General features: G+C 44.5%; 2 protein-coding genes across 6 annotated transcripts in view; one reads left to right on the top strand and one right to left on the bottom strand.

The window, feature by feature from the left end:
• The window catches only part of LOC132875024 (uncharacterized), a 38,450-nt gene extending 14,740 nt beyond the window's left edge, over positions 1-23,710 (bottom strand). For all 5 annotated transcript variants that reach the window (XR_009651740.1, XM_060911585.1, XM_060911590.1 and 2 more), the window contains exon 1: positions 23,440-23,710. The gene's annotated coding sequence lies outside the window, so the exon portion shown is untranslated. The remainder of the gene's footprint in view (positions 1-23,439) is intronic.
• Positions 47-27,553, top strand: LOC132875023 (uncharacterized). Its single transcript, XM_060911584.1, has 7 exons — positions 47-154; positions 280-386; positions 557-653; positions 22,704-23,064; positions 24,008-24,142; positions 24,839-24,978; positions 26,944-27,553. The coding sequence occupies exons 1-7, from the start codon at positions 80-82 to the stop codon at positions 27,157-27,159; spliced, it is 1,131 nt and encodes a 376-aa protein (XP_060767567.1). The 5' UTR covers positions 47-79; the 3' UTR covers positions 27,160-27,553.
• Positions 27,554-27,923: the final 370 nt, after the last annotated feature.

Below are 27,923 nucleotides of genomic sequence, written 5' to 3'. Positions count from 1 at the left end.
TGTTTCTGAGTATGCGCTCAGTACAGTGAAACCATATACAACAAAATGAGCGTTGTTACTGAAGTCCAACCCACTACCCATGCTTTATAAAATCACAAAATCCTGCACTGATGCCAGAGTCTTTATTGTCTGCCAAGATAGCAACATGGAACAGGTATGTCTGTCTCTCTATCTGATCAAACTGATAAAGGTTATTCTCCTTTATTCTCCTTTTTATGAAAAACAAAGCCTTGTCTCACTTGATTTGACTTCAGCTAATTTAAAAAAGTGGTTTTCTAGGAGAATTTTCTCTCTGGGGGCGTTGCCTTGTTTCACGCTGTGGTCGATGGCAAGCACTGTTATGAAGTGGATAAAGTTTTGACCACTAAGCCAAGTGATTTGGGCAGGTAATAAAGACCAGCACAACACAGTTACAATTATAATGTTACATCATTTTTTGTTGTTTTTATATAATCATGTAATAGTGTCAGGCAAGAAAAGTGTGTCTTTTACATTACTGATAAAATAATCTAGCATAAGGAATAACATCATGGTTTCTGCATATTTTATTCTGTAGAAAAGGGGACAAGATCATGATGATAAATGATGTCGAAACTGAACATTTGCCTCCGAAGACGTTTGTCAGGATGCTAAGCTCAGGGTCTCCAGTTCTGGTGAATAGTTTCTCTTTCTCACACACATAGCACTGAGACTGCCCTGTTTCACTCAGGTGTTTACATATTTGCAGAGATAAATGATCTAAAGAACCATATCACATAGGTACCCCCCCACCCCCACACACAGAATGGTCTGTGAATTAATCAGGCGTCTGGTTCGTTAAATTATCGTATGACATGAAAATGAGCAGTAATTAAAATGAAATTTATGAATTGGCTTCCGTTGTGCAGAAACATCATCTTGTCTGCTCATCCTTTATTTACATACAGTGGTGCTTGAAAGTTTGTGAACCCTTTAGAATTTTGATATTTCTGCAAAAATATGACCAAAAACATCATCAGATTTTCACACAAGTCCTAAAAGTAGATAAAGAGAAACAAATTAAACAAATGAGGCAAAAAATATGAGATATGCTCATTTATTTTTTGAGAAAATGATTCAATATTACCTATCAGTGAGTGACAAAAGTACAACCCCAATTCCAATAAAGTTGGGACAAAGTACAAATTGTAAATAAAAACGGAATGCAATGATGTGGAAGTTTCAAAATTCCATATTTTATTCAGAATAGAACATAGATGACATATCAAATGTTTAAACTGAGAAAATGTGTCATTTAAAGAGAAAAATTAGGTGATTTTAAATTTCATGACAACAACACATCTCAAAAAAGTTGGGACAAGGCCATGTTTCCCACTGTGAGACATCCCCTTTTCTCTTTACAACAGTCTGTAAACGTCTGGGGACTGAGGAGACAAGTTGCTCAAGTTTAGGGATAGGAATGTTAACCCATTCTTGTCTAATGTAGGATTCTAGTTGCTCAACTGTCTTAGATCTTTTTTGTCGTTTTATGATGCGCCAAATGTTTTCTATGGGTGAAAGATCTGGACTGCAGGCTGGCCAGTTCAGTACCCGGACCCTTCTTCTATGCAGCCATGATGCTGTAATTGATGCAGTATGTGGTTTGGCATTGTCATGTCGGAAAATGCAAGGTCTTCCCTGAAAGAGACGTCGTCTGGATGGGAGCATATGTTGCTGTAGAACCTGGATATACCTTTCAGCATTGATGGTGTCTTTCCAGATGTGTAAGCTGCCCATGCCACATGCACTAATGCAACCCCATACCATCAGAGATGCAGGCTTCTGAACTGAGCGCTGATAACAACTTGGGTCGTCCTTCTCCTCTTTAGTCCGAATGACACGGCGTCCCTGATTTCCATAAACAACTTCACATTTTGATTTGTCTGACCACAGAACAGTTTTCCACTTTGCCACAGTCCATTTTAAATGAGCCTTGGCCCAGAGAAGACGTCCGCGCTTCTGGATCATGTTTAGATACGGCTTCTTCTTTGAACTATAGAGTTTTAGCTGGCAACGGCGGATGGCACGGTGAATTGTGTTCACAGATAATGTTCTCTGGAAATATTCCTGAGCCCATTTTGTGATTTCCAATACAGAAGCATGCCTGTATGTGATGCAGTGCCGTCTAAGGGCCCGAAGATCACGGGCACCCAGTATGGTTTTCCGGCCTTGACCCTTACGCACAGAGATTCTTCCAGATTCTCTGAATCTTTTGATGATATTATGCACTGTAGATGATGATATGTTCAAACTCTGCAATTTTACACTGTCGGACTCCTTTCTGATATTGCTCCACTATTTGTCGGCGCAGAATTAGGGGGATTGGTGATCCTCTTCCCATCTTTACTTCTGAGAGCCGCTGCCACTCCAAGATGCTCTTCTTATACCCAGTCATGTTAATGACCTATTGCCAATTGACCTAATGAGTTGCAATTTGGTCCTCCAGCTGTTCCTTTTTTGCACCTTTAACTTTTCCAGCCTCTTATTGCCCCTGTCCCAACTTTTTTGAGATGCGTTGCTGTCATGAAATTTCAAATGAGCCAATATTTGGCATGAAATTTCAAATGTCTCACTTTCGACATCTGATATGTTGTCTATGTTCTATTGTGAATACAATATCTTTTTTTGAGATTTGTAAATTATTGCATTCTGTTTTTATTTACAATTTGTACTTTGTCCCAACTTTTTTGGAATCAGGGTTGTATGTGAACCTCTAGGATTAGCAGTTAATTTGAAGGTGAAATTAGAGTCAGGTGTTTTCAGTCAATGGGATGACAATCACATGTTGAGTGTTTGCCCTGTTTTATTTAAAGAACAGGGTTCTCCCAAAGTCTGATCTTCACAATACATGTTTGTGGAAGTGTATCATGGCACGAACAAAGGAAATTTCTGAGGACCTCAGAAAAAGAGTTGTTGATGCTCATCAGGCTGGAAAAGTTTCCAAAACCATCCCTAAAGATTTTGGCCTTCACCAATCCAGAGTCAGACAGATGGAGGAAACTCAACATCACTGTTCCCCTCCTCAGAAGTAACTGACCAACAAATATCACTCCAAGAGCAAGGTGTATAAGAGTCCTCGAGGTACCAAAGGAACCTTGGGTAACTTCTAAGCAGCTAAAGGCCTCTCTCACATTGGCTAATGTTACTGTTCATGACCCTACAGTTTGTTAAAGATCACCTGGACATGCCAGAAGGCTATTGGACAAATTTTGTGGGCAAACAAGACAAAAATAGATCTTTTTGGTTTAAATGAGAATAATTATATTTGTAGAAAGGAAAACACTGCACTCCAGCATAAGAACCTTATCCCATCTGTGAAACATGGTGGTGGTAGTATCATGGTTTGGGCCTGTTTTGCTGCATTTGATCCAGGACAGCTTACCATCCTTGATGGAACAATGAATTCTGAATTATTCCAGTTAATTCTAAAGGACAATATCAGGACATCTGTCCATGAACTGAATCTCAGTAGAAAGTGGGTTATACAGCAAGACGATGAGCCTAATCACATAAGTCACTCTACCAAAGAACAGTTAAAGAAGAATAAAGTTAACATTTTGGAATGGCCAAGTCAAAGTCCTGAACTTAATCCAATAGAAATGTTGTGTGAGCAGTTCATGTAACAAAACCCACCAGAGTTGAAGCTGTTCTGTAAAGAGTGGGCTAAAATTCCTCCAAGCTGATATGCAGCACTGATCAACAGTTACAGGAAATGTTTAATGGCAGTTATTGCTGCACAATGGGGGTCACACCAGACACTGAAAGAAAAGGTTCTCTTTCTTTTATGTAATAATGTAATATAATTTTCCTCAATAAATAAATGATTAAGTATAATATTTGTCTGATTTATTTAATTAGGTTAGTCTACAAAGACCCTGATGTGGGTGGAGCACAGAAGCACGGCAGGCGGTTGTTTGCATCTTAATTATTTCCTTTATTGCTGCTTTTCAGCACACAACTCAGACTCTCTCACAGCCACACACACACAGGCTACTAGCAAGCCCTCGGCACCAACCTCCTCTTCTCACTCTCCTTTTACAGGGCGCAGTCACTGGAGGAGACACACAAACACACGTTAATTGACAAGTGTAGTGACACGACCACTCACCTTCCCTGACTCTGCCCTCCATTCACAGACTGATGCTCGACCACGCCCCCACTGCCACATACCCCCACCACCCAACTCAGGCCGGGGAGCCGTCCGGCCTGAAGCTGACTCCCCCTGCCCCCTCTTGACGGGACAGGAAGTCCACCTCCACCATCTGCGCCCCCGGCCTGTGAACCACCTCGAATTTAAATGGTTGGAGTGCAAGATACCAACAGGTGATCTGCGCATTGGCATCCTTCATGCGGTGGAGCCACTGGAGGGGTGCATGGTCCGAACAGAGGGTGAAAGAGTGTCCCAGCAGGTAGTACCGGAGGGCAAGGACCGCCCACTAGATGGCTAGACACTGTATCGTGCTGTACCCGCCTTCCCGCATCGACAGCTTCTGGCTAATGTACAGCATGGGACGCTCCTCCCCCTTCTGGGACAGAATGGCCCCCAGCCCTCTGTCCAACACGTCTCGTCTCGTCTTCATCCGCTTTATCCGGGGCCGGGTTGCGGAGGCAGCAGTCTGAGCATGGAAGCCCAAGCTTCCCTTCCCCCAGACACCTCGGCCAGCTCCTTGGGAAGAACACAGAGGTGTTCCCAGGCCAGCCGAGAGACATAGTCCCTCCAGCATGTCCTGGGTCTTCCCCGGGGCCTCCTCCTGGGGGGACATGCCTGGAACACCTCCCCAGGGAGGCGTCCAGGAGGCATCCGAAAGAGATGCCCGAGCCACCTCAGCTGATTCCTCTCGATGTGGAGGAACAGCAGCTCTACTCCGAGCTCCTCCTGAGTGACTGTGCGTCTCACCCTATCTCTAAGGGAGCGCCCAGCCACCCTGCGAAGGAAACTCATTTGGGCTGATTGTATCCGCGATCTTGTTCTTTCGGTCATTACCCAAAGCTCATGACCATAGGTGAGAGTCGGAACGTAGATCAACTGGTAAATCGAGAGCTTCGCCTTTTGGCTCAGTTCCTTCTTCACCACGACAGACCGGTAAAGCGACTGCATCACTGTGGAGGCTGCACCGATCCGCCTGTCGATCTCACGCTCTATCCTTCCCTCACTCGTGAACAAGATCCCGAGATACTTAAACTCCTCCACTTGAGGCAGGACTTCTCCACCAACCTGGAGAGGGCAAGCCACCCTTTTCCGGTTGAGAACCATGGCCTCGGACTTGGAGGTGCTGATTCTCATCCCAGCCGTTTCACACTCGACTGCAAACCGCCCCAGTGCATGCTGAAGGTCCTGGTTTGAAGAAGCCAACAGGACAACATCATCTGCAAAAAGCAGAGATGAAATCCTGTGGTTCCCAAACAGGATTCCTTCCGGCCCCTGGCTGCGCCTAGAAATTCTGTCCATAAAAATTATGAACAGAACCGGTGACAAAGGGCAGCCCTGCCAGAGTCCAACATGCACTGGGAACAGGTCTGACTTGCTGCTGGCAATGCGAACCAGACTCCTGCTCCGTTCGTACAGGGACCGGACAGCCCTTAGCAAAGAGCCCCGAACCCCATACTCCCGAAGCACCCCCCACAGAATACCCCGAGGGATACTGTCAAATGCCTTGTCCAGATCCACAAAGCACATGTGGACTGGTTGGGCAAACTCCCATGAACCCTCGAGCACCCTATGAAGGGTATAGAGCTGGTCCAGTGTTCCATGACCAGGACGAAAACTGCATTGTTCCTCCTGTATCCGAGGTTTGACTATTGGCTGAATTCTCCTCTCCAGTACCCTGGAGTAAACCTTCCCAGGGAGGCTGAGAAGTGTGATTCCCCTATAATTGGAGCACACTCTCCGGTCCCCTTTCTTAAAAAGAGGGACCACCACCCCAGTCTGCCACTCCAGAGGCACTGTCCCCGACCACCAAGCGATGCTGCAGAGGTGTGTCAGCCAAGACAGCCCCACAACATCCAGAGACTTGAGATACTCGGGGCGGATCTCATCCACCCCTGGCGCCTTGCCACCGAGGAGCTTGAAAACCACCTCGGTGACTTCGGCTTGGGTAATGGACAAGTCCACCTCTGAGTCATCAACCTCTGCTTCCTCAATGGAAGACGTGACAGTGGGATTGAGGAGATCCTCGAAGTATTCCTTCCACCACCCGACAATGTCCCCAGTTGAGGTCAACAGCTCCCCACCCACACTGTAAACAGTGTTGGCAGAGTACTGCTTCCCCCTCCTGAGGTGCCGGATGGTTTGCTAGAATTTCTTTGAGGCCGACCGATAGTCCTCCTCCATGGCCCCACCGAACTCCTCCCAGTTGCAAGTTTTTGCCTCCGCAACTGCCTGAGCTGTGGCATGCCTGCCGATACCCTGTCAGCTGCCTCCAGAGTCCCGGAGGCCAACATGGCCCGATAGGACTCCTTCTTCAGCTTGACAGCATCCCTTACTTCCGGTGTCCACCACCGGGTTCAGGGATTCCCGCCATGACAGGCACCGGAGACCTTGCGACCACAGCTCCAAACAGCTGCATCTACAATGGAGGTAGAGAACATGGTCCACTCAGACTCAATGTCCCCCGCCTCCCTCGGAAGCTGGGAGAAGCTCTCCCGGAGGTGGGAGTTAAAGACCTCCCTGACAAAGTGCTCGGCCAGACGTTCCCAGCAGACCCTCACCATACGTTTGGGCCTGCCAGGTCTGTCCGGCTTCCTCCTCCGCCAGCGGATCCAACTCACCACCAGGTGGTGATCAGTTGACAGCTCAGCACCTCTCTTCACCTGAGTGTCCAAGACATAGGGCAACCCTTATGGATAAAAAAAAAATCAAGGACCATGACATCACCCGGTATGGCGCAGCCGGGGCCCCACCCTGGAGCCAGGCCCGGGGTTGGAGCTCGTATGCGAGCGCTTGGTGGCCGGGCCTTTGCCCACGGGGCCCGGCTGGGCTCAGCCCAAAGCAGTAACGTGGGCCCGACCTCCTGTGGGTTCACCACCCACAGAGGTAGCCGTAGGGGGCTGGCGCAGTGTGGATTAGGCGGCAGTCGAAGGCAGGGCCTCGACGACCTGATCCCCAAACACAGCAGCTAGCTGTTGGGACATGGAATGTCACTTCACTGTCCAACATGTCTGTCTGTAAAATAAAGGGGAGAGAAAAGTCAGGGGAGTGTAACAGTGGCCCCCCACACAGTACAGCCTTTACCCTAGAGAAAGCCTGTTGGCATTGCTCCATCCACTGGACCAGATCTGGTGCTCCCTTTTAGTGAGATCCATCAGCAGGCTGGTGACGTCCAAATAATTAGGTATGAACCTACGATAGTAGCCAGCCAGCCCCAGGAACTGTCTCACCCCCTTTTTGGTCTTGGGCCTCAGGCAGGCTGCAATTGCTGCCATCTTATTAATTTGGGGACGCACCTGCCCATGGCCTAAGTGGAAACCCAGATACCGTACTTTCACCTGCCCAATCGCACATTTCTTTGGGTTAGCTGTGAGACCCGCCCGCCTCAGCGACTTTAGGACGGCCCTAAGGTGTTTGAGGTGCCGTGGCCAGTCATTGCTGTAGATGATAATATCATCGAGATACACGGCTGCGTAGGTGGTGTGGAGGTGGAGGACCCTGTCCATAAGCCGCTGGAACGTAGTGGGTGCCCCAAACAGCCCAAAAGGAAGTGTGACGAATTGGTGTAAGCCAAACGGTGTGGAAAAGGCAGCTTTCTCTCGGGACAGAGGAGTCAAGGGGATATCACTTTATTTTAATTCTGGTGGACTATGCCAATATCCCTTCGTTAAGCTGGGTTCTGGAGCCCAAGCTGTGTGTGGAGGTGAGCCCGACTATCTCTAGCTGGTACCTCTCAACCTCCTGCACAAGCTCACGCTCCTTCCCCCCAAGGAAGTGACATTCCATGTCCCAACAGCTAGCCGCCGTGTTTGGGGATCAGGTCGTCAAGGCCCCTGCCTTCGACTGTCGCCCAATCCACACTGCACTGGCCCCCTACAGCTACCTCTGTGGGTGGTGAACCCACAGGAGGTTGGGCCCATGTCACCGCTTCGGGCTGAGCCCAGCCGGGCCCCGTGGGCAAAGGCCTGGCCACCAAGCGCTCGCATATGAGCCCCAACCCCGGGCGGGGCCCCGGCTGCGCCATACCAGGCGATGTCACGGTCCTTGATCTTTTATTATCCATAAGGGTTTTGGTGAACTGCTCTTGGTCTGGCCTGTCACCTAGGACCTGTCTGCCTTGGGAGACCCTAACAGGGGCATAATGCCCCCAACAACATAGCTCCTAGGATCATTCAAGCGCACAAACCCCTCCACCACAATAAGGTGACAGTTCTAGGAGGGGTATCAAAAAAAGCTCAAAGTATCAAAGAATATCCCTTCTACCAAATAAGACTCCAGATCAGAGCTTCAGAGGTTCCTTGCCTGTTACTCAATGACAGAACTAATGAGCTGATAAAGATCCTGGATGTGCTTTCTGATTCATATTAAATTGTAGACACTAAACCCCATTATCTGTATTTTAGTACAAGGGTTTCTCATGTGCAATTGGACATTATTAACATGATTTGATTTTTACCATTACATACTCATTAGTGGACAAACTTCAAAATACACTCATTGAGTAAAAGTACTGTTACTCCTTTCACTTGACTCAGTGTACTGTAAAGACACCTGGTCAAAAACTACTTCTGTAATTAAAATGCTCAAGCAGTGAAATGAGTAATTACAGTGGTGCTTGAAAGATTGTGAACCCTTTAGAATTTTCTATATTTCTGCATAAATATGACCTAAAACATCATCGGATTTTCACACAAGTGCTAAAAGTAAAGAGAACCCAGTTAAACAAACCAGACAAAAATATTATACTTAGTCATTTATTTAATGAGGAAAATGATACAATATTACATATCTGTGAGTGGCAAAAGTATGTGAACCTCTAGGATTAGCAGTTAATTTTAAGGTGAAATTAGAGTCAGCTGTTTTCAATCAATGGGATGGCAATCAGGTGTGAGTGGGCACCCTGTTTTATTTAAAGAACAGGGATTGTAGTAATCCCCGATGTGGGTGGAGCACAGAAGCACGGCAGGCGAGAGTTTGTGTTTACACACATGCACTTTATTCGGCTTTTCAGCTTTCTTTTTTTTCAATTCAATTCAGTTTATTTAGCCCTTTGGTAGTGATAACACTAAATTACAAGGGAGGCCAATTACAAATACTAATACAATACAATAACACACACAAAAAAACATATTTAGTCCCTACTGAACTTATAGGTCACAAAGTTGCTAAGTCGGTCGGTCCTTGTTACACGATAGTCAGTGCGGAACAGGCCAGACCTCAAACCATAGCCATGAGCGACCCTCACGGCCTGTAGTAGCATGTGTGCTAGGAAACCAGACTCCCTGATGTTAGCAATAAATTTCCTGCAAGCCCCATCACAGCGCGCTGCCAACATAGACAAACCACAACCCACGAGTGCTGACTCATATGATCGCTCGGGAAATATAATTTTAAGTGCAGCCCTCTGAATGCCCTCCACCAACTGACCTTGACAAGCTGGTAGCCCAGCCCACACAGGAGATGCATATTCTAGGATGGGCCTAACCAGGCTACAATAAACTTGAATAAGGTCAGATGATGAAACACCAGATTTCTTCAACACGCGCAAAGCATATAGGCATTTCCGAGCTCTCTTTACAATAAAATCACAGTGGGTAGACCATGACAAATTGTCTGAAATGTATACACCAAGCAACTTATAAGAAGATACTTGCTCAATAACTTGACCTGACATTTGCAAGGGAGGTAAATAAGAGTGCTTATACTGTAAAAAGTCTATACACAGTTCTTTACATTTGGTAGGGTTCAACCTCATTCCATGACTACAAGCATATGTACAGATATCCCTTGCAACCAAGGGCAGCAAGCTGGTCGAACATCTAGGAATAATTCTTTCTTTCTTTCTCTCACTCATTCATTCATTCACTCACTCACGTACGCACACACACGCACGCACGCACACATGTGTTATGGTTGGGGAGCGAACTCCTCTCCTCTCCCCCTCCCTTTATACTCCATCCCTGCAACACACACACACACACACACAAATTGACATCAGGTGTAATGACCTAGCCACTTACCTTCCCTGACCCTGCCCTCCATTCACAGACTGCTGCTTGGCCACGCCCCCGTTGCCACATACCCCCACCGCCCGACTCAGGCCGGAGAGCCGTCCAGCCTGAAGCTGATTCCCCCCCTGACGGGACAGGAAGTCCACCACCACCATCTGTGCCTCCGGCCTGTGGATCACCTCGAACTTAAATGGCTGGAGAGTGAGATACCAACGGGTGATCCGCGCATTGGCATCCTTCATGCAGTGGAGCCACTGGAGGGGCGCGTGGTCCGAACAGAGACTGAAAGGGCATCCCAGTAGGTAGTATCGGAGGGCGAGGACCGCCCACTTGATGGCGAGACACTCCTTTTCAATTGTGCTGTACTTGCTTTCATGCACCGACAGCTTTCGGCTGATGTACAGCGCCGGGCGCTCCTCACCCTCCACCTCCTGGGACAGAACGGCCCCCAGCCCCCTGTCCGATGCATCAGTCTGCAAAATAAAGGGGAGAGAGAAGTCAGGGGAGTGTAAAAGTGGCCCCCCACACAGTGCAGCTTTTACCTCAGAGAAGGCCTGTTGGCATTGCTCCGTCCACTGGACCGGATCTGGAGCCCCCTTTTTAGTGAGGTCGGTTAGTGGGCTGGTGACGTCTGAATAGTTAGGTATAAACCTACGATAATAGCCAGCCAGCCCCAAGAACCGCCTCACCTCCTTTTTGGTCTTGGGCCTCGGGCAGGCTGCAATCGCTGCAGTCTTGTTAATTTGGGGATGCACCTGCCCATGACCCAAGTGGAACCCCAGATATCATACTTCCACCCGCCCAATTGCACACTTTTTTGGGTTAGCTGTGAGGCCCGCTCGCCTCAGCGACTTTAAAACAGCCCTCAGGTGTTCCAAGTGTCACGGCCAATCATGACTGTAGATTATTATGTTATCTAGATAGGCGGCCGCGTAGGCAGCATGAGGGCGGAGGACCCTGTCCATAAGCCGCTAGAATGTAGCAGGCGCCCCAAATAACCCAAAGGGGAGCGTGACAAATTGGTGTAAACCAGGGCTTTTCAAAGTGTGGGGTGCGCCCCCCCTGGGGGGCGCCAGAGTTCTTCAGGGGGGGCGCAACGTGAGAGACAAAATGGATCGGTTTTTAGTACCTAAAGCTACAGTGAGTGAGGAGACAAAGTCTGGGCCAAGCAAAAAAACAGAGCCTCCAGGATGTTGCGATTTGCAACTTCAGCGCAAATTCAACCAATCCCCGCGAATTCAGGGCGGTGTTGCAATTATATCCAATCACCGCAAATTTGACCAATCGTTGGCGTCGTCTTGAGGTGACGTCGACAAACTACCTTCCGCCTTACTTCCGTGTGTTCAAGAGAAGCAGCATGCGTGTCGTGTTGCCAGATTGGACGATTTCAAGTGTATTTTGGCGGGTTTTGAACATATTTTGGACTGGAAAACGTCAGCAGTATCTGGCAACACTGAAAGTGTGTTATCTTTACAGTGAAGGACTGTGTGCACTTTATTTTTTTTTTACTTAATACAAGAAGTTAATGGATGCCAACATTTTTGCCAAAATGGTATTTTATTTTCCATTGTTTAAGCAGCTTCAGCATCATACTGTGAGATTCTGTTCAAATTGTTTTTTTCTTCTATGAAGCCTGAGCCATTTATTTTATTAGTTTATAATTATTGTTTAATTTAGTCTTCAGGAGAGACTGCCTGCACACAGTACTAGTATTAATAGTTTTTTTTCTTACATAAAAGCTGAGGCATTTATATTATATTTTAACCCTTTGATGCAAAACATATGCACACCCCTTCTAATGCACAACATGGGTCAAAAATGACCCACATTCATTTTCCAGGTTATTTTATGCTGACTGAGTTTTTCTTTGCTCTATCTTTTGAAATCAATTTATTTTATGATTGAATATTCCAAGTATTCTTTAAATATCTTGTTTTTAATTACCACAAATCATTAATTTAATTTTTTCTTTCCTACTTTATGAACAAAAATACTTTTTATATTACTACACATGGGTCATCCAAGTGTGATTTAAAATTAAATGTCTTAATATTATAATAATAATTTGTTTCAAGTAATTACTTTAGCAGTGAATGGGGCCAGTTATTTATTTATTAACTATGTAGTTAGCTAAGCCAACTACAATAAAATTAGCTAACTAAAGTAGAATATGTCAACAGCTCGGTAGCTAATAGTAATTACTTGTAACTGTCTGACAAGTAATCTACTCACTCTCAAGGTAACCTAAACATAATCAATTTTTTTCTAAGGTAATGTTAGAACAATTGAAAAACATTACTTACATGTATTAGATGGGCAAAGGGCGCTGTGCTGAGCTGTGAAATGTCCGACACAAGCACGATTCACAGTTCCCACCAAACGCTGTAGTAAATGCACGTGGGTCGTTTCTGACCCATGTGTGTAAACTTGATGTAGAATTACAAAAGCTGTGCTTGTTCATAACTTAAGAAAGGAAAAATAAAAATGATGATTTGTGCTAAACAAAAACAAGACATTTACTGCATATTTGGAAAAGTAAATGACAAAATGAATTTATTTCAAAAGTATATCATAGAAACACTCAGCCATACATGAAATAACCTGGAAAATGAATGCAGGTCATTTTTGACCCATGTTGCATTAGAAGGGTAGTGATACAAAAAGGGTTTTTATTCAAAAAGTAAGAAAGGAAAAATTAAAATAAGGATGTATGATGATCAAAAACAAGTTAATTGAGGAATACTTTGAATACTGAATGATGGAATTAATTTATTGCAAAGATATAGAAGATAAAATCTCAGCCGGGTCACTTTTGACCCATGTTTTGCATCAAAGGGTTAAGGTAACTTCATGTTGTGCTGTGAGGTTCTCTGCACTTTAACTTTTGAACCAACAAGTGCATTTGGATAAGTAAAGCCTATTTTTCTGCATTTTTGTAGTCCTGGTAATCTTTTATATTGGTAAAGTTGTTTATAGGACCATTTCTCTTTGTTTTTTTAATCAATAGTTTTTCAGTAATAACTTAATATTTAACATATCACTCAATTTTAATCACAAAAAGAGAAAATCGCAACAATTTCTCGCAACTTTCACTTCCTCCCACAATGTAATCGCAACAAAAACCTAAAAAACACCGCAACTTTCATCGCAATTTTTTTGGAACCCCCCGCAACATCAGACATTTTAGCCCGCAACAATCACAAAAAAGGCCCGCGGAATCCTGGGGGACTGGAAAAAGAAGGAAGTATGACCACGATTATTTAAAGTTTGGATTTTCATGGACTGGATCTGAAGATGCTCCACTGCCACAGTGTGTTGTCTGCCAAGAGATGCTACCTAACGATGCTATGGGATGTTTAAAATGTGTAAAACAAGATGTTTTAAAAAGCACAGATGTTTAAAATGTGAAAAAGAAATAAATAATGTGTACAACAACCATTTTTTTAAAAAAATACGAATGGAACATGAAGTATAGCAACAACAAAAATTGTAGGGGGGCGCTGTTGTTTATTTGCTCTCCGAGGGGGGGCTGACTCTCCCACACTTTGAAAACCCCTGGTGTAAACCAAACGGTGTGGAAAAGGCTGTTTTCTCTTGGGATAGAGGAGTCAAGGGGATCTGACAATATCCCTTGGTTAGATCCAGTGTCGAATAAAAGCGAGCAGCGCCTAACCGATCAAGCAACTCATCAATGCGAGGCATTGGGTATGCGTCAAATTTAGACACTGCGTTGACCTTCCTATAGTCCACACAGAACTGGACCGACCCATCAGTCTTGGGAACCAGGACCACTGGGCTGCTCCAGTCACTGTGGAACTCCTTGATTATGCCCACTTCGAGCATGGCCTTGAGTTCATCCCGAACCACCTTTTTCTTGTGTTTGGGCAAGCAGTAAGGGCGGCTACGCACTACCACCCCTGTGGGCGTTTCGATGTGGTGTTCTATGAGGTGGGTACGACCCAGAAGGGGCAAGAACACGTCGGAAAATTCCTTCTGCAACTTGGCTACCTCCGTGAGTTGGGTCGGCAAGAGGTGGTCTCCACAAGGGACCGGAGTGGCCTGAGATGTTATCTTTTTTACCTCCGGCCCCAGCTCCGCCTTCTCTGGGACTACCGACGCCAACGCCACGGGGACCCCCTCATTCCAGCGTTTTAAAAGGTTAAGGTGGTAGACTTGCAGTGCCCCGCACCTATCCGTTCGCTTTACCTTATAGTCGACATCCCCAACTCGCCGTGTGACCTCGAAGGGCCCTTGCCACTTGGCGACTAATTTAGAACTCGACGTGGGCAATAATACGAGTACTTTTTCTCCCGGCATGAATTCTCTAAGGCGCGTGCCCCTGTCATACAGCCGGCTTTGACGTTCTTGTGCCTGCCGTAAATTCTCCTGGGTTCATTGCGTGAGGGTGTGGGGTTTTGCGCGCAGGTCAAGAACATACTGGATTTCATTTTTACTCGGTGAAGGTCCCTCCTCCCAATTTTCCCGCAGCACATCCAGAATGCCACGTGGCTTACACCCATATAATAATTCAAAGGGAGAAAACCCTGTGGAGGCTTGCGGGGCCTCTCGTACTGCGAACAACAGGGGTTCGAGCCACTTATCCCAATTACGCGCATCTTCACTAACGAATTTCCGGATTATGTTTTTGAGTGTCTGGTTGAATCGCTCGACTAATCCATCTGTTTGTGGGTGATAGACACTGGTGCAGATAGACTTAATCCCCAGTAACCCATACAGCTCGCGCAGTGTGCGTGACATAAACAAGGTGCCTTGGTCTGTCAGGATTTCTTTCGGAATCCCGACCCGGGAGATAATGCGAAAGAGTGCTTCCGCAATACTGAGTGCTGAGATATTGCAGAGAGGCACTGCCTCCGGATATTGCGTTGCATAGTCCACTAGAACTAAAATAAAGCAATATCCCCGTGCTGACCGATCTAATGGCTCGAAGAGATCCATCCCAAGTCGCTCAAACGGGGTCTCGATTAGAGGAAGAAGGCGCAACGGCACTTTTGGAGTGGCCGTGGGATTTACTAATTGGCATTCACGGCACGCCGCACACCACCGACGGACATCCCTGCGAATCCCTGGCCAATAGAACCGGGCCATTATTCGGGCTAGTGTTTTGTCTTGCCCCAAGTGTCTGGCCATGGGATTAAAGTGAGCCGCATGGAATACGAGTTCCCTACGGCTCTCTGGGATTAACAACTGGGTTACTCGTTCCTTAGTTTGAGTGTCCTGTGTCACTCGGTACAATCTATCTTTAATAATGGCAAAATAGGGGAAGGTTGGTGCCGCGCTTGGCTGAAGAGTTTGACCATCGATTACTCTCACTTGGTCAAACGCATGCCGCAGAGTCTCGTCTCGCGACTGCTCTAACAGGAAATCCCCAAGGGCCTCCCCGAGAGAGGGAGGAGGAGCGGGGTGCTCCTCACTCTGACGCAGTATCGACGTGGACGGCTCTGCGACAGCTTCTCCAGCCAATGCCACACCAGGATCTTCCCATGACCTACTAGGGCAGGACCCACTATGTGTTAAATACTCCATTAATTCTTTAAATCCCAGACAATCAGTACCCAATATCAATGAGTGGGTAAGGCGAGGATTAACCGCCGCCTTCATTTTATGCGTTTGACGCCTGAATAGAATCTGGACCGACACTAGAGGGTAATGGTGAACATCCCCATGCACACACAACACCTTCACCGCTTGTGCTCCCCCCAATGTCTCACCTTGCACCAGACGTTGGTGAATTGAGATCTGACTGCAACCGGAATCCACCAAAGCGTGATATGTATCCCTTTGAATACTCACCGGTACACGATACATTCCGGCCTGATCGGGGGCGGTTTTTGGCGCGTCGGGGATCCGGATGACAGCCCCCACCTCCCTTGTGGGGCTCTGACTCGGGAGATGCTCCGATTCCCCGCCACGCCAGCACACCGGCCCAGGCTTTCCCTCTGCACAGGTGTTATGGGTGTCACTCACCTGAGGGGGAGACAACACAGACACAGAAGAGGGAGATGGGAGGACACCACGGGTGCGATGGGCAGGCTGGGGAGGATCCAGCCGCCACCTCCATGGCAGGGGAACAGGGTGGGGAGGGGGACAAGAGACAGGAGGGTAAGAGAGAGAAGAGAATCGAGGGGCGATGCCTCGTCTGCCTGCCATCGGAGCCGCCTCCAGATGGTCCTCCGCCAGCTCGATGGCTCGTTCCAGCGACACCGGGCGGTGATACTGGACCCATTCCGCCGTTCCTTCCGGAAGTTGAGAGATGAACTGCTCCAGTGCCACCAGATCGATGATCTCCTCGGCGTCGCGGTCTTCCGCCCTCAGCCACCGCCGGCATGCGTCCCGGAGCTGCTGGCCGAATGCAAACGGCTGGCCGACCTCCTCCAGTGTCAGCGTCCGGAAGCGCTGACGGTGTTGCTCCGGGGAGCGGCCGAGCCGCTGCAGGATGGCTTTCCTCAGGTCCGTATAGACCAGCCGGCTGTCAGCAGGGAGCTGCTGCGCTGCGAGCTGCACCTCGTCAGTCAGGAGCGGGAGGAGGCGCGCCGCGCGCTGCTCCAGCGGCCACCCCCACGCCTCGGCTGCTTGCTCAAAGAGAGCGAGGAACACTTCCGGATCGTCCTGCGGTCCCATCTTCGTGAGGGTGGCGGCAGCGGTGGCCGGCGGCCCTGCTGACGTGAGCCGGTGCCGGAACGCCTGGCGATCTTCCTGCTGGGCCAGCATTAAGGCTTCGAAGCGCTGCTGCTGCTCCTTCCGGAGGGTGATCAGCTCTTGATGCTGGTTCTGCTGGGCAGTAGCGAGGGCAAGGATGAGCTCTTTGAACAGGGAGGACTCCATGGGGTGGTTCCCTTCTGTGCATCCCAGGTTTCGGTACCACTGTAGTAATCCCCGATGTGGGTGGAGCACAGAAGCACGGCAGGCGAGAGTTTGTGTTTACACACACACACTTTATTCGGCTTTTCAGCTTTCTTTCTTTCTCTCACTCATTCATTCATTCACTCACTCACGCACGCACGCACACACGCACGCACGCATGTGTTATGGTCGGGGAGCGAACTCCTCTTCTCTCCTCTCCCCCTCCCTTTATACTCCATCCCTGCAACACACACACACACACACACACACACACACACACAAATTGACATCAGGTGTAATGACCTAGCCACTTACCTTCCCTGACCCCGCCCTCCATTCACAGACTGCTGCTTGGCCACGCCCCCGCTGCCACAGGGATCTATCAAAGTCTGATCTTCACAACATGTTTGTGGAAGTGTATCATGGCACGAACAAAGGAGATTTCTGAGGATCTCAGAAAAAGTGTTGTTGCTCATCAGGCTGGAAAAGGTTACAAAACCATCTCTAAAGAGTTTGGACTCCACCAACCACAGTCAGACAGATTGTGTACAAATGGAAGAAATTCAAGACCATTGTTACCCTCCCCAGGAGTGGTCGACCAGCCAAGATCACTCCAAGAGCAAGGTGTGTAATAGTCGGCGAGGTCACAAAGGACCCCAGGGTAACTTCTAAGCAACTGAAGGTCTCTCTTACATTGGCTTTTTTTCATGTTCATGAGTTCACCATCAGGAGAACACTGAACAACAGTGGTGCACATGGCAGGGTTGCAAGGAGAAAGCCACTGCTCTCCAAAAAGAACATTGCTGCTCATCTGCAGTTTGCTAAAGATCATGTGGACAAGCCAGAAGGCTATTAGAAAAATGTTTTTTGGATGGATGAGACCAAAATAGAACTTTTTGGTTTAAATGAGAAGCGTTATATTTGGAGAAAGGAAAACACTGCATTCCAGCATATGAACCTTATCCCATCTGTGAAACATGGTGGTGGTGGTGGTATCATGGTTTGGGCCTGTTTTGCTGCATCTGGGCCAGGATGGCTTGCCATCATTGATGGAACAATGAGTTCTCAATTATACTTGCAAATTCTAAAGGAAAATGTCAGGACATCTGTCCATGACCTGACTCTCAATAGAAAGTGGGTCATGCAGCAAGACAACAACCCTAAGCACACAAGTTGTTCTACCAAAGAATGGTTAAAGAAGAATAAAGTTAACCCTTTGGTGACTGACCCCTTGAAAATGGTTCCTCCAGGAATGATGACTTTTCAGTTGTCAAGACAACGGAAAAACTAAAATACAAAAACAGAAAGATACGTCACAATGCTCTTGTACACAAAACAAAATGCTCTTGTATTTTAGTTTTTCCGTTGTCTTGACAACTGAAACGTCATCGTTCCTGGAGGAACCATTTTCAAGGGGTCAGTCACCAAAGGGTTAATGTTTTGGAATGGCCAAGTCAAAGTCCTGACTTTAATCCAATTGAAATCTTGTGGAAGGACCTGAAGTGAGCAGTTCATGTGAGGAAACCCACCAATATCCCAGAGCTGAAGCAGTTCTGTACAGAGGAATAGGCTAAAATTCCTCCAAGCCGGTGTGCAGGACTGATCAACAGTTACTGGAAACATTTAGTTGCAGTTATTACTGCACAAAGGGGTCACACCAGATACTGAAAGCAAAGGTTCACATACTTTTGCCACTCACAGATATGTAATATTGGATCCATCCATCCATCCATCCATCCATTATCTGTAGCCACTTATCCTGTTCTACAGGGTTGCAGGCAAGCTGGAGCCTATCCCAGCTGACTATGGGTGAGAGGTGGGGTACACCCTGGACAAGTCGCCAGGTTATCGCAGGGCTGACACAGAGACAAACAACCATTCACACTCACATTCACACCTGCAGTCAATTTAGAACCACCAGTTAGCCTAACCTGCATGTCTTTGGACTGTGGGGGAAACCGGAGCACCCGGAGGAAACCCACGCAGACACAGGGAGAACATGCAAACTCCACATACAACCCCTGGCAAAAAGTATGTAATCACCAGTCTTGGATGAGCACTCATTCAGATGTTTTATTCTGTAGAACAAACTGAGATCACAAACATGATACAATAATAAAGTCATTCCAAAGTGCAACTTCTTGGCCTTCAGAAACACTAAAATAAAAGAAGAAAATACATTGTGATAGTCAGCAAATGTTACTTTTATAGACCAAGCACAGGGAAAAAATATGGAATCACTCAATTCTGAGGAAAAAAATATGGAATCACTCAATTTTCAGGTAGAAAATAAGGACTCACCCAGTCAACTTCCTTTCCCTAAATTGACACCTGCCTCAGATTAGATCTGCTCGTTAGTCTGCAGTTAGAAACAGCGCAGTTATCACACCTTGGAGGGCTGCTGGACCAAGTGGATTGGCAAGAATCATGGCTCCAACAAGAGAGATGTCTCTTGAAACAAAAGAGAGGATTGTCAAACTTCTTAAAGAAGGTAACTCTTCACGCATGGTTGCCAAAGATGTGGGCTGTTCACAGTCAGCTGTATCTAAGATATGGACCAAGTACAAACAGCATGGGAAGGTTTTTAAAGCCAAGCGTACTGGTAGACCAAGGAAGACATCAAAGCATCAAGACAAAAAACTTAAGGCCATACGTCTTGAAAACCGAAAAAGTACAACAAAACAAATGAAGCATAAATGGGAGGAAGCTGGAGTCAATGTACAAGTATGTGACCGAACCGTGAGAAATCGCCTAAAGGAAATGGGATTTTCATATAGGAAAGCTAAAAGAAAACCATCATTGACACCTAAACAGAAAAGAACAAGACTACAATGGGCTAAGGAGAAGCAATCATGGACTGTGGATGACTGAATGAAAGTTATCTTCAGTGATGAATCACGAATCTGCATTGGACAAGGTGATGATGCTGGAACTTTTGTTTGGTGCCGTTCCAGTGAGATTTATGAAGAGGACTGCCTGAAGAAAACATCCAAATTTCCACAATCCTTGATGATATGGGGCTGCATGTCAGGCAAAGGCACTGGGGAGATGGCTGTGGTTACTTCTTCAATAAATGCACAGGTTTACATTAACATTTTGGACAGTTTTCTTATCCCTTCAGTTGAAAAGATGTTTGGGGATGATGAAATAATTTTCAAAGATGACAATGCATCGTGTCATAGAGCAAAAACTGTGAAAGCATTCCTTGGTGAAAGACACATCCAGTCAACGTCATGGCCTGCAAATAGTCCAGATCTCAACCCAATAGAAAACTTGTGGTGGAAATTGAAAAAAAAATGGTCCATGACAAGGCTCCGGCCTGCAAAGCTGATCTGGCAACTGCAATCAAAGAGAGTTGGCACCAGATTGATGAAGAATACTGTTTGTCACTCATCAAGTCCATGCCTAAGAGACTGCAAGCCATTATAAAAGCCAGAGGTGGTGCAACTAAGTACTAGTGATGTGTTTTGAATGTTCTTTTGTTTGTCTGTTTTTCATGATTCCATATTTTTTTTCCTCAGATTTGAGTGATTCCATATTTTTTTCCCTGTGCTTGGTCTATAAAAGTAACATTTACTGACTTCCACAATGCTTTTTCTTCATTTCTTTTAGTGTTTCTGAAGGCCAAGAAGGTGCACTTTGGAATGACTTTATTATTGTATCATGTTTGTGATCTGAGTTTGTTCTACAGAATAAAACATGTGAAATGAGTGCTCATTCAAGACTGGTGATTCCATACTTTTTGCCAGGGGTTGTAGAAAGGCCCTCATCGGCCACTGGGCTCAAACCCAGGACCTTCTTGTTGTGAGGCAATAGTGCTAACCACTACACCGCCGTAATATTGGATCATTTTCCTCAATAAATAAATGACCAAGTATAATATTTTTGTCTTATTTGTTAAACTGGGTTCTCTTTATCTACTTTTAGGTCTTGTGTGAAAATCTGATGTTTTAGGTCATATTTATGCAGAAATATAGAAATTTCTAAAGGGTTCACAAACTTTCAAGCATCACTGTACCTCCACCAACGTTGTTGGAGGTTATGTTTTTGCTCCTATTTGTTTGTTTGTTTGCCTCTTCCCAACATAACTCAAAAAGTAGTGAACAGATTTTGATGAAATTTAGAGGAAAGGTGGGCCATGGGCCAAGGAACAATTGATTAGATTTTGATGCAAATCCGGATATGTATGTGGATCCAGGATGCTTTTTGTGTGTTCCCAATGTAACTCAAAAAGCAGTGAATGGATTTGGATGAAATTTGGTGGACAGCTTTAGTATTATCCTAGGTTCAAGTGATTGGATTTTGATGTTGATCATGTGTGGTTTGGCAGATGTATGCTCTCTACTGAGTGCCCTTCTAATTAAATGTGTAATGATGATCAAATTAGATTTCTTTTTCACTCAAGCAAAAGTACAATGATTTCATTATACTCAAAAAAGTACAGTTACCCATGGACTTATGTACTGTAATGCAAGTCTATGTAGTTTGTTACTTTCAACCACTGCTTCTAGTATTCTACTTATAAAGCCTGTTGTAATTACTCATGATATTGTTTTGATTATATAACTGTGGTCAAGAATTTTTAGGATGTAAGAGTCTATGGCCAAAATGTATGGGAAAGGAAACAGGGAGTGAAAGATGCATTTGTTTGCAGTGGCAAAGGTGGACCTTCTTTCAATTTGAAAAACCAGAAGTGGAACTGACTAGTGAGATGTAGTTCCTCTAACATGTCCCCACAGATCTCTGCATTCATGTTTCCTTTGATGATGTGCAATGCCCCAGTACCATTTTCAAAGAAGGAGCTCCATACCATGATGCTTCCAGCTCCATACTTTGCTAGGCATATGATGTTCTTGAATCATACCGGAAACCCTTATTTCTCCAAACATGACACAATAGAGTTCTACTTTTGTTTCGTTTGATCAGACTGTATTATTCCAAAAGAGTCCTGGATTGTCTAAATGCTTTTACTGTAGATTTGCATCATCTTTATTAGAGGAGTTTGGCATAAATGGAAGGAACGGAGATGATTGCGGTACAGTTCATTGCTTATTAGTCTCTGTGTTGCTGTTGTTCCAGCTGCTTTCAGGTCATCCTGCAACTCTGTTCAAGTGACTGCTGGATTTTGTCTTACCTTTCTTATCTGCAAATCTTGCATGGCACACTTTTTTTCATGATGATTTAGTTGTGAATCCATGATTATTCCACCTGCATATTATCACATCAGGCATACTGATAGGGATCTTTGCTGTAGCTCTGTAGCTTTTTCCATTCAAACATTGTTTAATCATGTAGTCCCTGAGATCTTTAGGAAGCGCCTTCACATTCACCATGATTGCTACTTGTTGTGTTAAATCTTCCCAAGCAATGGTAATGTCATTAATAACGACTGCATTTTTTGCAGCATTTATATCTAGGACTTGATTTATTTTCATGGAACCTTTATGTATATATTTTTTAATATAATGTCTGATGCCGTACTATTTCCATATGGAACTTCTTAGACATGCAAGTCAAACATTGTGTGTAAATTTGATGTGGGTGTTTGTACTGCTGGAAGTAAGTTAAACCAAAAGTGTAACCACTTCTTGTTATCAGGCCTGTTGAGGATTTTATTTTATTTTTTCTGTACAAATGTTTTGCACATTTTTTTCTTGTGTTCGCAGACTATCCACCGGGCAAGTATTGATGAGGAAGAGAAGAAATGCCCAGAGTCTGAAAGCATGAGACCCTACCACAAAGAAAGGACAGTTTTAGACTTCAGTCTGGCTATGGTGAGAGAAACATGTCTGGATAAAGATGAAGAAAATCCACTGGTGCCAGAAGAGTCTGAATGGGAGAGCGGTGATCCAGAAAGTGATTCGTTCACTGACGAGGAATTTCTGCTTGTGTCTATGACTAACACAAGTGTATCAATTATTGAAGCTAGAGGATGTGATGACCAAAAATCCTGCAACATTTGTGGTGGTACAGGATGCACCCTCAATGACGTTGTTGTGGGCACTACCCAAAGTAACATCACATCAGGTGAGAAAGCAAAAAATTTGTTTAACACACTGTAGTAAATTGATGACTATAATTTGATTACTGGGATTCATTTGGCTCTGTTTGGAATGTGTATTACCTCCATGAGCTACTAATCTATACTACTATTATATAACAAAAACAACCAATCACAGCAAGACTAAACTCCTGTAGCCACACCACATAGCCACAGCCATTCACACTTCTGTAAATGTTTTTGAAGACATTCACTTAGACACACTGTATTTGGTTATTTCCAGAATCACAGGTATGATTGTACATGCCAAAAGATTTTTTTTTTTCCCCTGCAATGGTGAAAAGTGATTTGGGAACATTTTCAAATCAGCAACACATTGTCAGAATCAGCAGGCAACTTACAGATGCAATCAGGGAGAAGTATCCAGCATAGCAGGTAAACAAATCCAAGTCGTAATCCAATAATCATGGTAAACTGAAGTCAAGGTCCAGCGAGGTGCAGTCGGGATGTCAGAGGCAAAACAGGAATCAAAGTCGGGGAAAAGTGTAAACTAGGTTGTAAACTGATAGTTACACTAAAGTAAGTCAAGGCTTGGTATGGTCAGCTATGGAAACACTAAACAATAGTTTGCAAGGATTGTGCGAAAGGAAAGTGCTTATACTAGTTTGTGGAAACATGATTCAGATGCGGAACTGATTAGAATTCCAGAGGGATAGGGTGGTGTGGAGCTTGCTGGGAATTGTAGTCCGTTGCAGCCATGTTTGGAGGCTGCCATGAGCTCAGCACTTCTACATTGTTCATGACACACGTTAACACATTAACATCAACAAATGTAACGAAACATTTGTGCAATCATATGCTGTACTAATACAGTTTATATACAGTCAGCATATAAAGTAGAACTAGTAGATTAGTCCTCTAGTGTCAGTGTATGTGTGCATAGTTGTCATCCAACTTCTGTTTCCCAAGTTTGCAGAAAATATGTGGAAAAACATTTTGAAAGTGATCAAGTTTTGGTCCAGAGTTTACTGAAAAAAAACATCTGTCCTGAAAATATCCCCCATCCAGGATGTCAAACGCCTCACACAAGGAGTCCCACCACAGGTTAGTACAGGATCAAATTTCAAGCAACAAAATTGTCTGGCTAATATACACAATATTGCCAAAAGTATTGAGTAAATCACTAATCACACCCATATGTCCTTGTTGAACATCCCATTTCAGATTTAGTACCATGTTTGCTGTTATAATATCTGCCATTCTTCTGAGATGGCTTTCCCCTAGTTTCTGGAATGTAAGGTCAGGTACTGATGTGCAAGAAGGTCTGGGGTGCAGTCAGTTCCATGTCCCCAAAGATATTCAGAGAGGTTATGGTCACGGCTCTGTGCCAGCCACTTAAGTTCTTCCACACCAACTTTGGCAAAACATTTTTTCTTTATGGAATTCACTTTTTTTTTTTGCACAGGTGTATTGCCATGCTGGAACAGGTTTGAGCTTGGATCCTTAGTTTCATTAAAGGGGAATTCTTAATGCTGTATCATACAAAGACTTTCTTGTGTGCTTTAAACTATTTAACAACAGGCTGGAGAAGGCCAACAAATGGGTGTGAGGCTCAGGTGTCCACATACTTTTGGTTATATTGTGTAAGTTTTGGGCATCACTGTCAAAGAAGAGCTTCCAGGATTAAGCATAATATTTAATAAATCATGCTGTGCTCGTGAAAAACTTTATATAAATCTTTATTGTATGATATCAAACACCAAATCCAAATTGAAACCATTCATAATGCCTGTCTTACAGCGAACATCACGATCTACTACTATATGTCAAATGCAGAAGAAGATTTTGATAAAGGTGTTCCTGTTGTTTTGAACTTCAGCCATTCCACAAACTTTCTTAAATGCATATGTAAGAATGACAGACCAGTTCTGACTATTGAGGTAAGAAAAAATCCATTCAAGAATCCAAAATTTAGTGAAACAAGGAAATTTGTAAAAACATGTGGTACAGTTTGATCCAGTAACAAACATGTAAAATACACAGACAGTCCACGAGTACAAATACAGAGGTGGCATGCATCAGGGCTGGGAACCCATGGAACTCAACAAAAAGTATTGCTGTGAGCATTGGTAGCTTAGTGGTTAAGAGTTTCAGCTACATCTTGTAAGGTAATGTGTGGTCAAGAATGTCTGTGAGAATGAGTGAGATTAGTTAAGAGTGTCGACAGAAAGTTGTAGGATTGTTCAAGAGTTCAGTTCAATTCAGTTTTATTTGTATAGTGCTTTTAACAATGGATGTGCTCACAAAGCAGCTTTACAGGCATATATAAATTTTATAAAAATATAAAAGTTACATATATTAATTTACCCCAATGAGCTGATGGTGATGATGGCAAGGAAAAACTCCCTGAGACGACATGAGGAGCAAAACTGTTTGTATCAATTGCAGTCCAAATCTTCATGATTTCTAAGTGCATCTTTAGGTTGTCCATATGGGGCCATCCTCAGCAGGAGCAAAGTGATGAGAATGCTACTACAAGTAGGCATCAAGATGGATCAGGCAGGTCCAGAGAGCAGAAGTGATCAGGATCACTGGTAACTCAGGAGAAGCATGTATAGATAGACAGAGTGTCTGCAAGAATGAGTGAAATTGGTCAAGAGTGTCTGCAGGAAGTGGTGAGCTTGGTCTGTACAAGTGGGTGGGATTAATCAGGAGTGTCTGCAGCAATGGGCAGGATTGGTCAGATACAGTCAGCATTTACAATTAGATACATAGGAGGCTACTATGATTGGTCAAAAGAGGGGACAGGATTGCTCAAGAGTGTCTAAAAGCATGGGCAGATTTGGTCAAGATTGTTTGCACAAGTGGGCAGGATTATTCAGGAGTGCCTGAGGCAATGGGAAGGATTTGTCAAGAGTATCTACAGAGGGTGCAGGATTGGTCGAGTGGCTGGGAGAATGGGTAGGATTAATCTAAAATGTCTAATGTAATGGGAAGAATTGGTCAAGATTGTCTACTGGAATGGGTAGGATCAGTCATGAATGTGTGCAAGAGTGGGCAGGTGTCCTTTCAGAGTGGCCAGGAGTGTGGGATTTAAAAACTGACAGGACAGGATTGGTCAAGAGTCTCTGAAAGAATGGGCAGGATTCGTGAAGAGTGTTTGCACAAGTGGGTGGGATTCTTCAGAAGTGCCTGCAGCAATGGGAAGGATTGGTCAAGATTGTCCATGGACAGTGCGGGATTGGTCGAGTGTCTGGGAGAATGGGCAGGATTAATCAAGCATGTCTAATGCAATGGAAAGAATTGGTCAAGAGTGTCTACTGGAATGGGCAGGATTGGTCGTGTGTGTGTGTGCAGGAGTGAACAAGTGTCCTTTCCGAGTGGCCAGAAGTGTAGGATTTAAAAACTGACTGGATGGGATTGGTCAAGAGTCTCTGAAAGAATGGGCAGGATTGGTCAAGAGTGTTTGCACAAATGGGTGGGATTCTTCAGGAGTGCCTGAACAATGGGCAGGATTGGTCAAGATGGTCCATGGAAGCTGCGGGATTGGGCAAGAGTGTCTCCAAGAATGGGCAGGTCTCCTGTAGTGGCCAGGAGTGTGATTTAAAAACTGGTTATGCATATAACTCTAGCCTCCATGACAGTGTATAAACATTTTTAGTCATCCTGAATTTTATGTCATGCTGAAGGTCAAGTAGTCTTGAAGACGTATTCTAATTCATCTGAGGGCCTTCATCAGTTCTGAATGATGACATAACTGTTGAAGAACTATGCAGGATTCTGACTGATTAACTGAAGTCCAGAGTATTTAACATTATAACACAAGATTTCATAGACTGAGATCTTGTTATTCACATAATAGCCAGGGGCCTACAAAGTTCTGTTGTAATGGTTTTCTGTTTCAGTGCTGTGAGAAAAGCAAGCTGCAGTCTATCTGCAAGGGTGACCCGTGCACATGGCCTTTTGTCTTCTACCTGAAAACTACAAAGGCAAACCACCGCCATTTTGAGTCGGCCATGTACAGTGGTTGGTTCATCCACACAAAACCTTCTGGCTTGGTATGTGTGGACCGAGGGGCAGATTTCCCAGAAAGTAACTTCTACATCCTCGTCCACTTATGAAATTAACAAAAAAAGTTTTTAATATTTTAACTCAAACTTGGGTTGAAATGAAAAGATATTCAAATTTGTCAGAAGTATGAATTCACCATCATCAGTTATCATCATCATCATGAGTTCCCATCTGACATTTATCCATCCAGTTACATTTATCTCTCATTATAATTAAAGTCATATTTGGCTTAAAGTGTTACACATGCTAAGAATAATTATCTCTGCTTTTGTAATTATTAGTCACACTTGCATTCAATTTTTGAGTATCATTAAATGGCAACTTTTACTCAGAGCTGGTGCGTAACTTAACTGCTATTGCAGTATTAAGTAAATATGTATCATATCACAATTTTTTGCATTTTACATTCATTTTCACATTATTTTTGTAGCATGTGCTTTTCTTTGCGACATCATCTACAAACATGTATTTTATACAAAGTTATTCTGGATTATTTCTGAATGTTATGCTTCTAAGAATTTAGTGTTCCAAGAATGTAATGTTTATAAATATTGTGTTTGTCATTATCTTTTGATGCTGTTATAGTATAAGTGAAAAATAAGTTTTACACTAATATCTACTGTATAATACTATTGAATATTTATATCTACTCACACAATACATAAGAAGTCCATCATTATTTCATTTTACTGATTCTTATAATCTTCTAATTCTATAATTTTGTACACACTAGCACAATAAAAATTGTGACTTTCACACAATAAAAAATGTATGCAGTATTCATCCTTTATCTGTTTATTCTTAAAGGTTCTGA

This window comes from Neoarius graeffei, chromosome 27 (genome assembly GCF_027579695.1).
Source record: "Neoarius graeffei isolate fNeoGra1 chromosome 27, fNeoGra1.pri, whole genome shotgun sequence".
Taxonomy (NCBI): domain Eukaryota; kingdom Metazoa; phylum Chordata; class Actinopteri; order Siluriformes; family Ariidae; genus Neoarius; species Neoarius graeffei.
Note: the sequence above shows the minus strand (reverse complement) of the source record. Positions and strands in the feature narration are given on the sequence as shown.

What these genes read in the sequence shown, in the direction of transcription:
- LOC132875023 (XM_060911584.1), top strand. Translation starts at nt 80, where the DNA reads ATGCTTTATAAAATCACAAAATCCTGCACTGATGCCAGAGTCTTTATT. An exon ending in GCTCAGGGTCTCCAGTTCTG is followed by an intron (nt 654 to 22,703) that starts GTGAATAGTTTC and finishes TTGTGTTCGCAG; the next exon opens with ACTATCCACCGGGCAAGTAT. An exon ending in CACAAGGAGTCCCACCACAG is followed by an intron (nt 24,143 to 24,838) that starts GTTAGTACAGGA and finishes CCTGTCTTACAG; the next exon opens with CGAACATCACGATCTACTAC.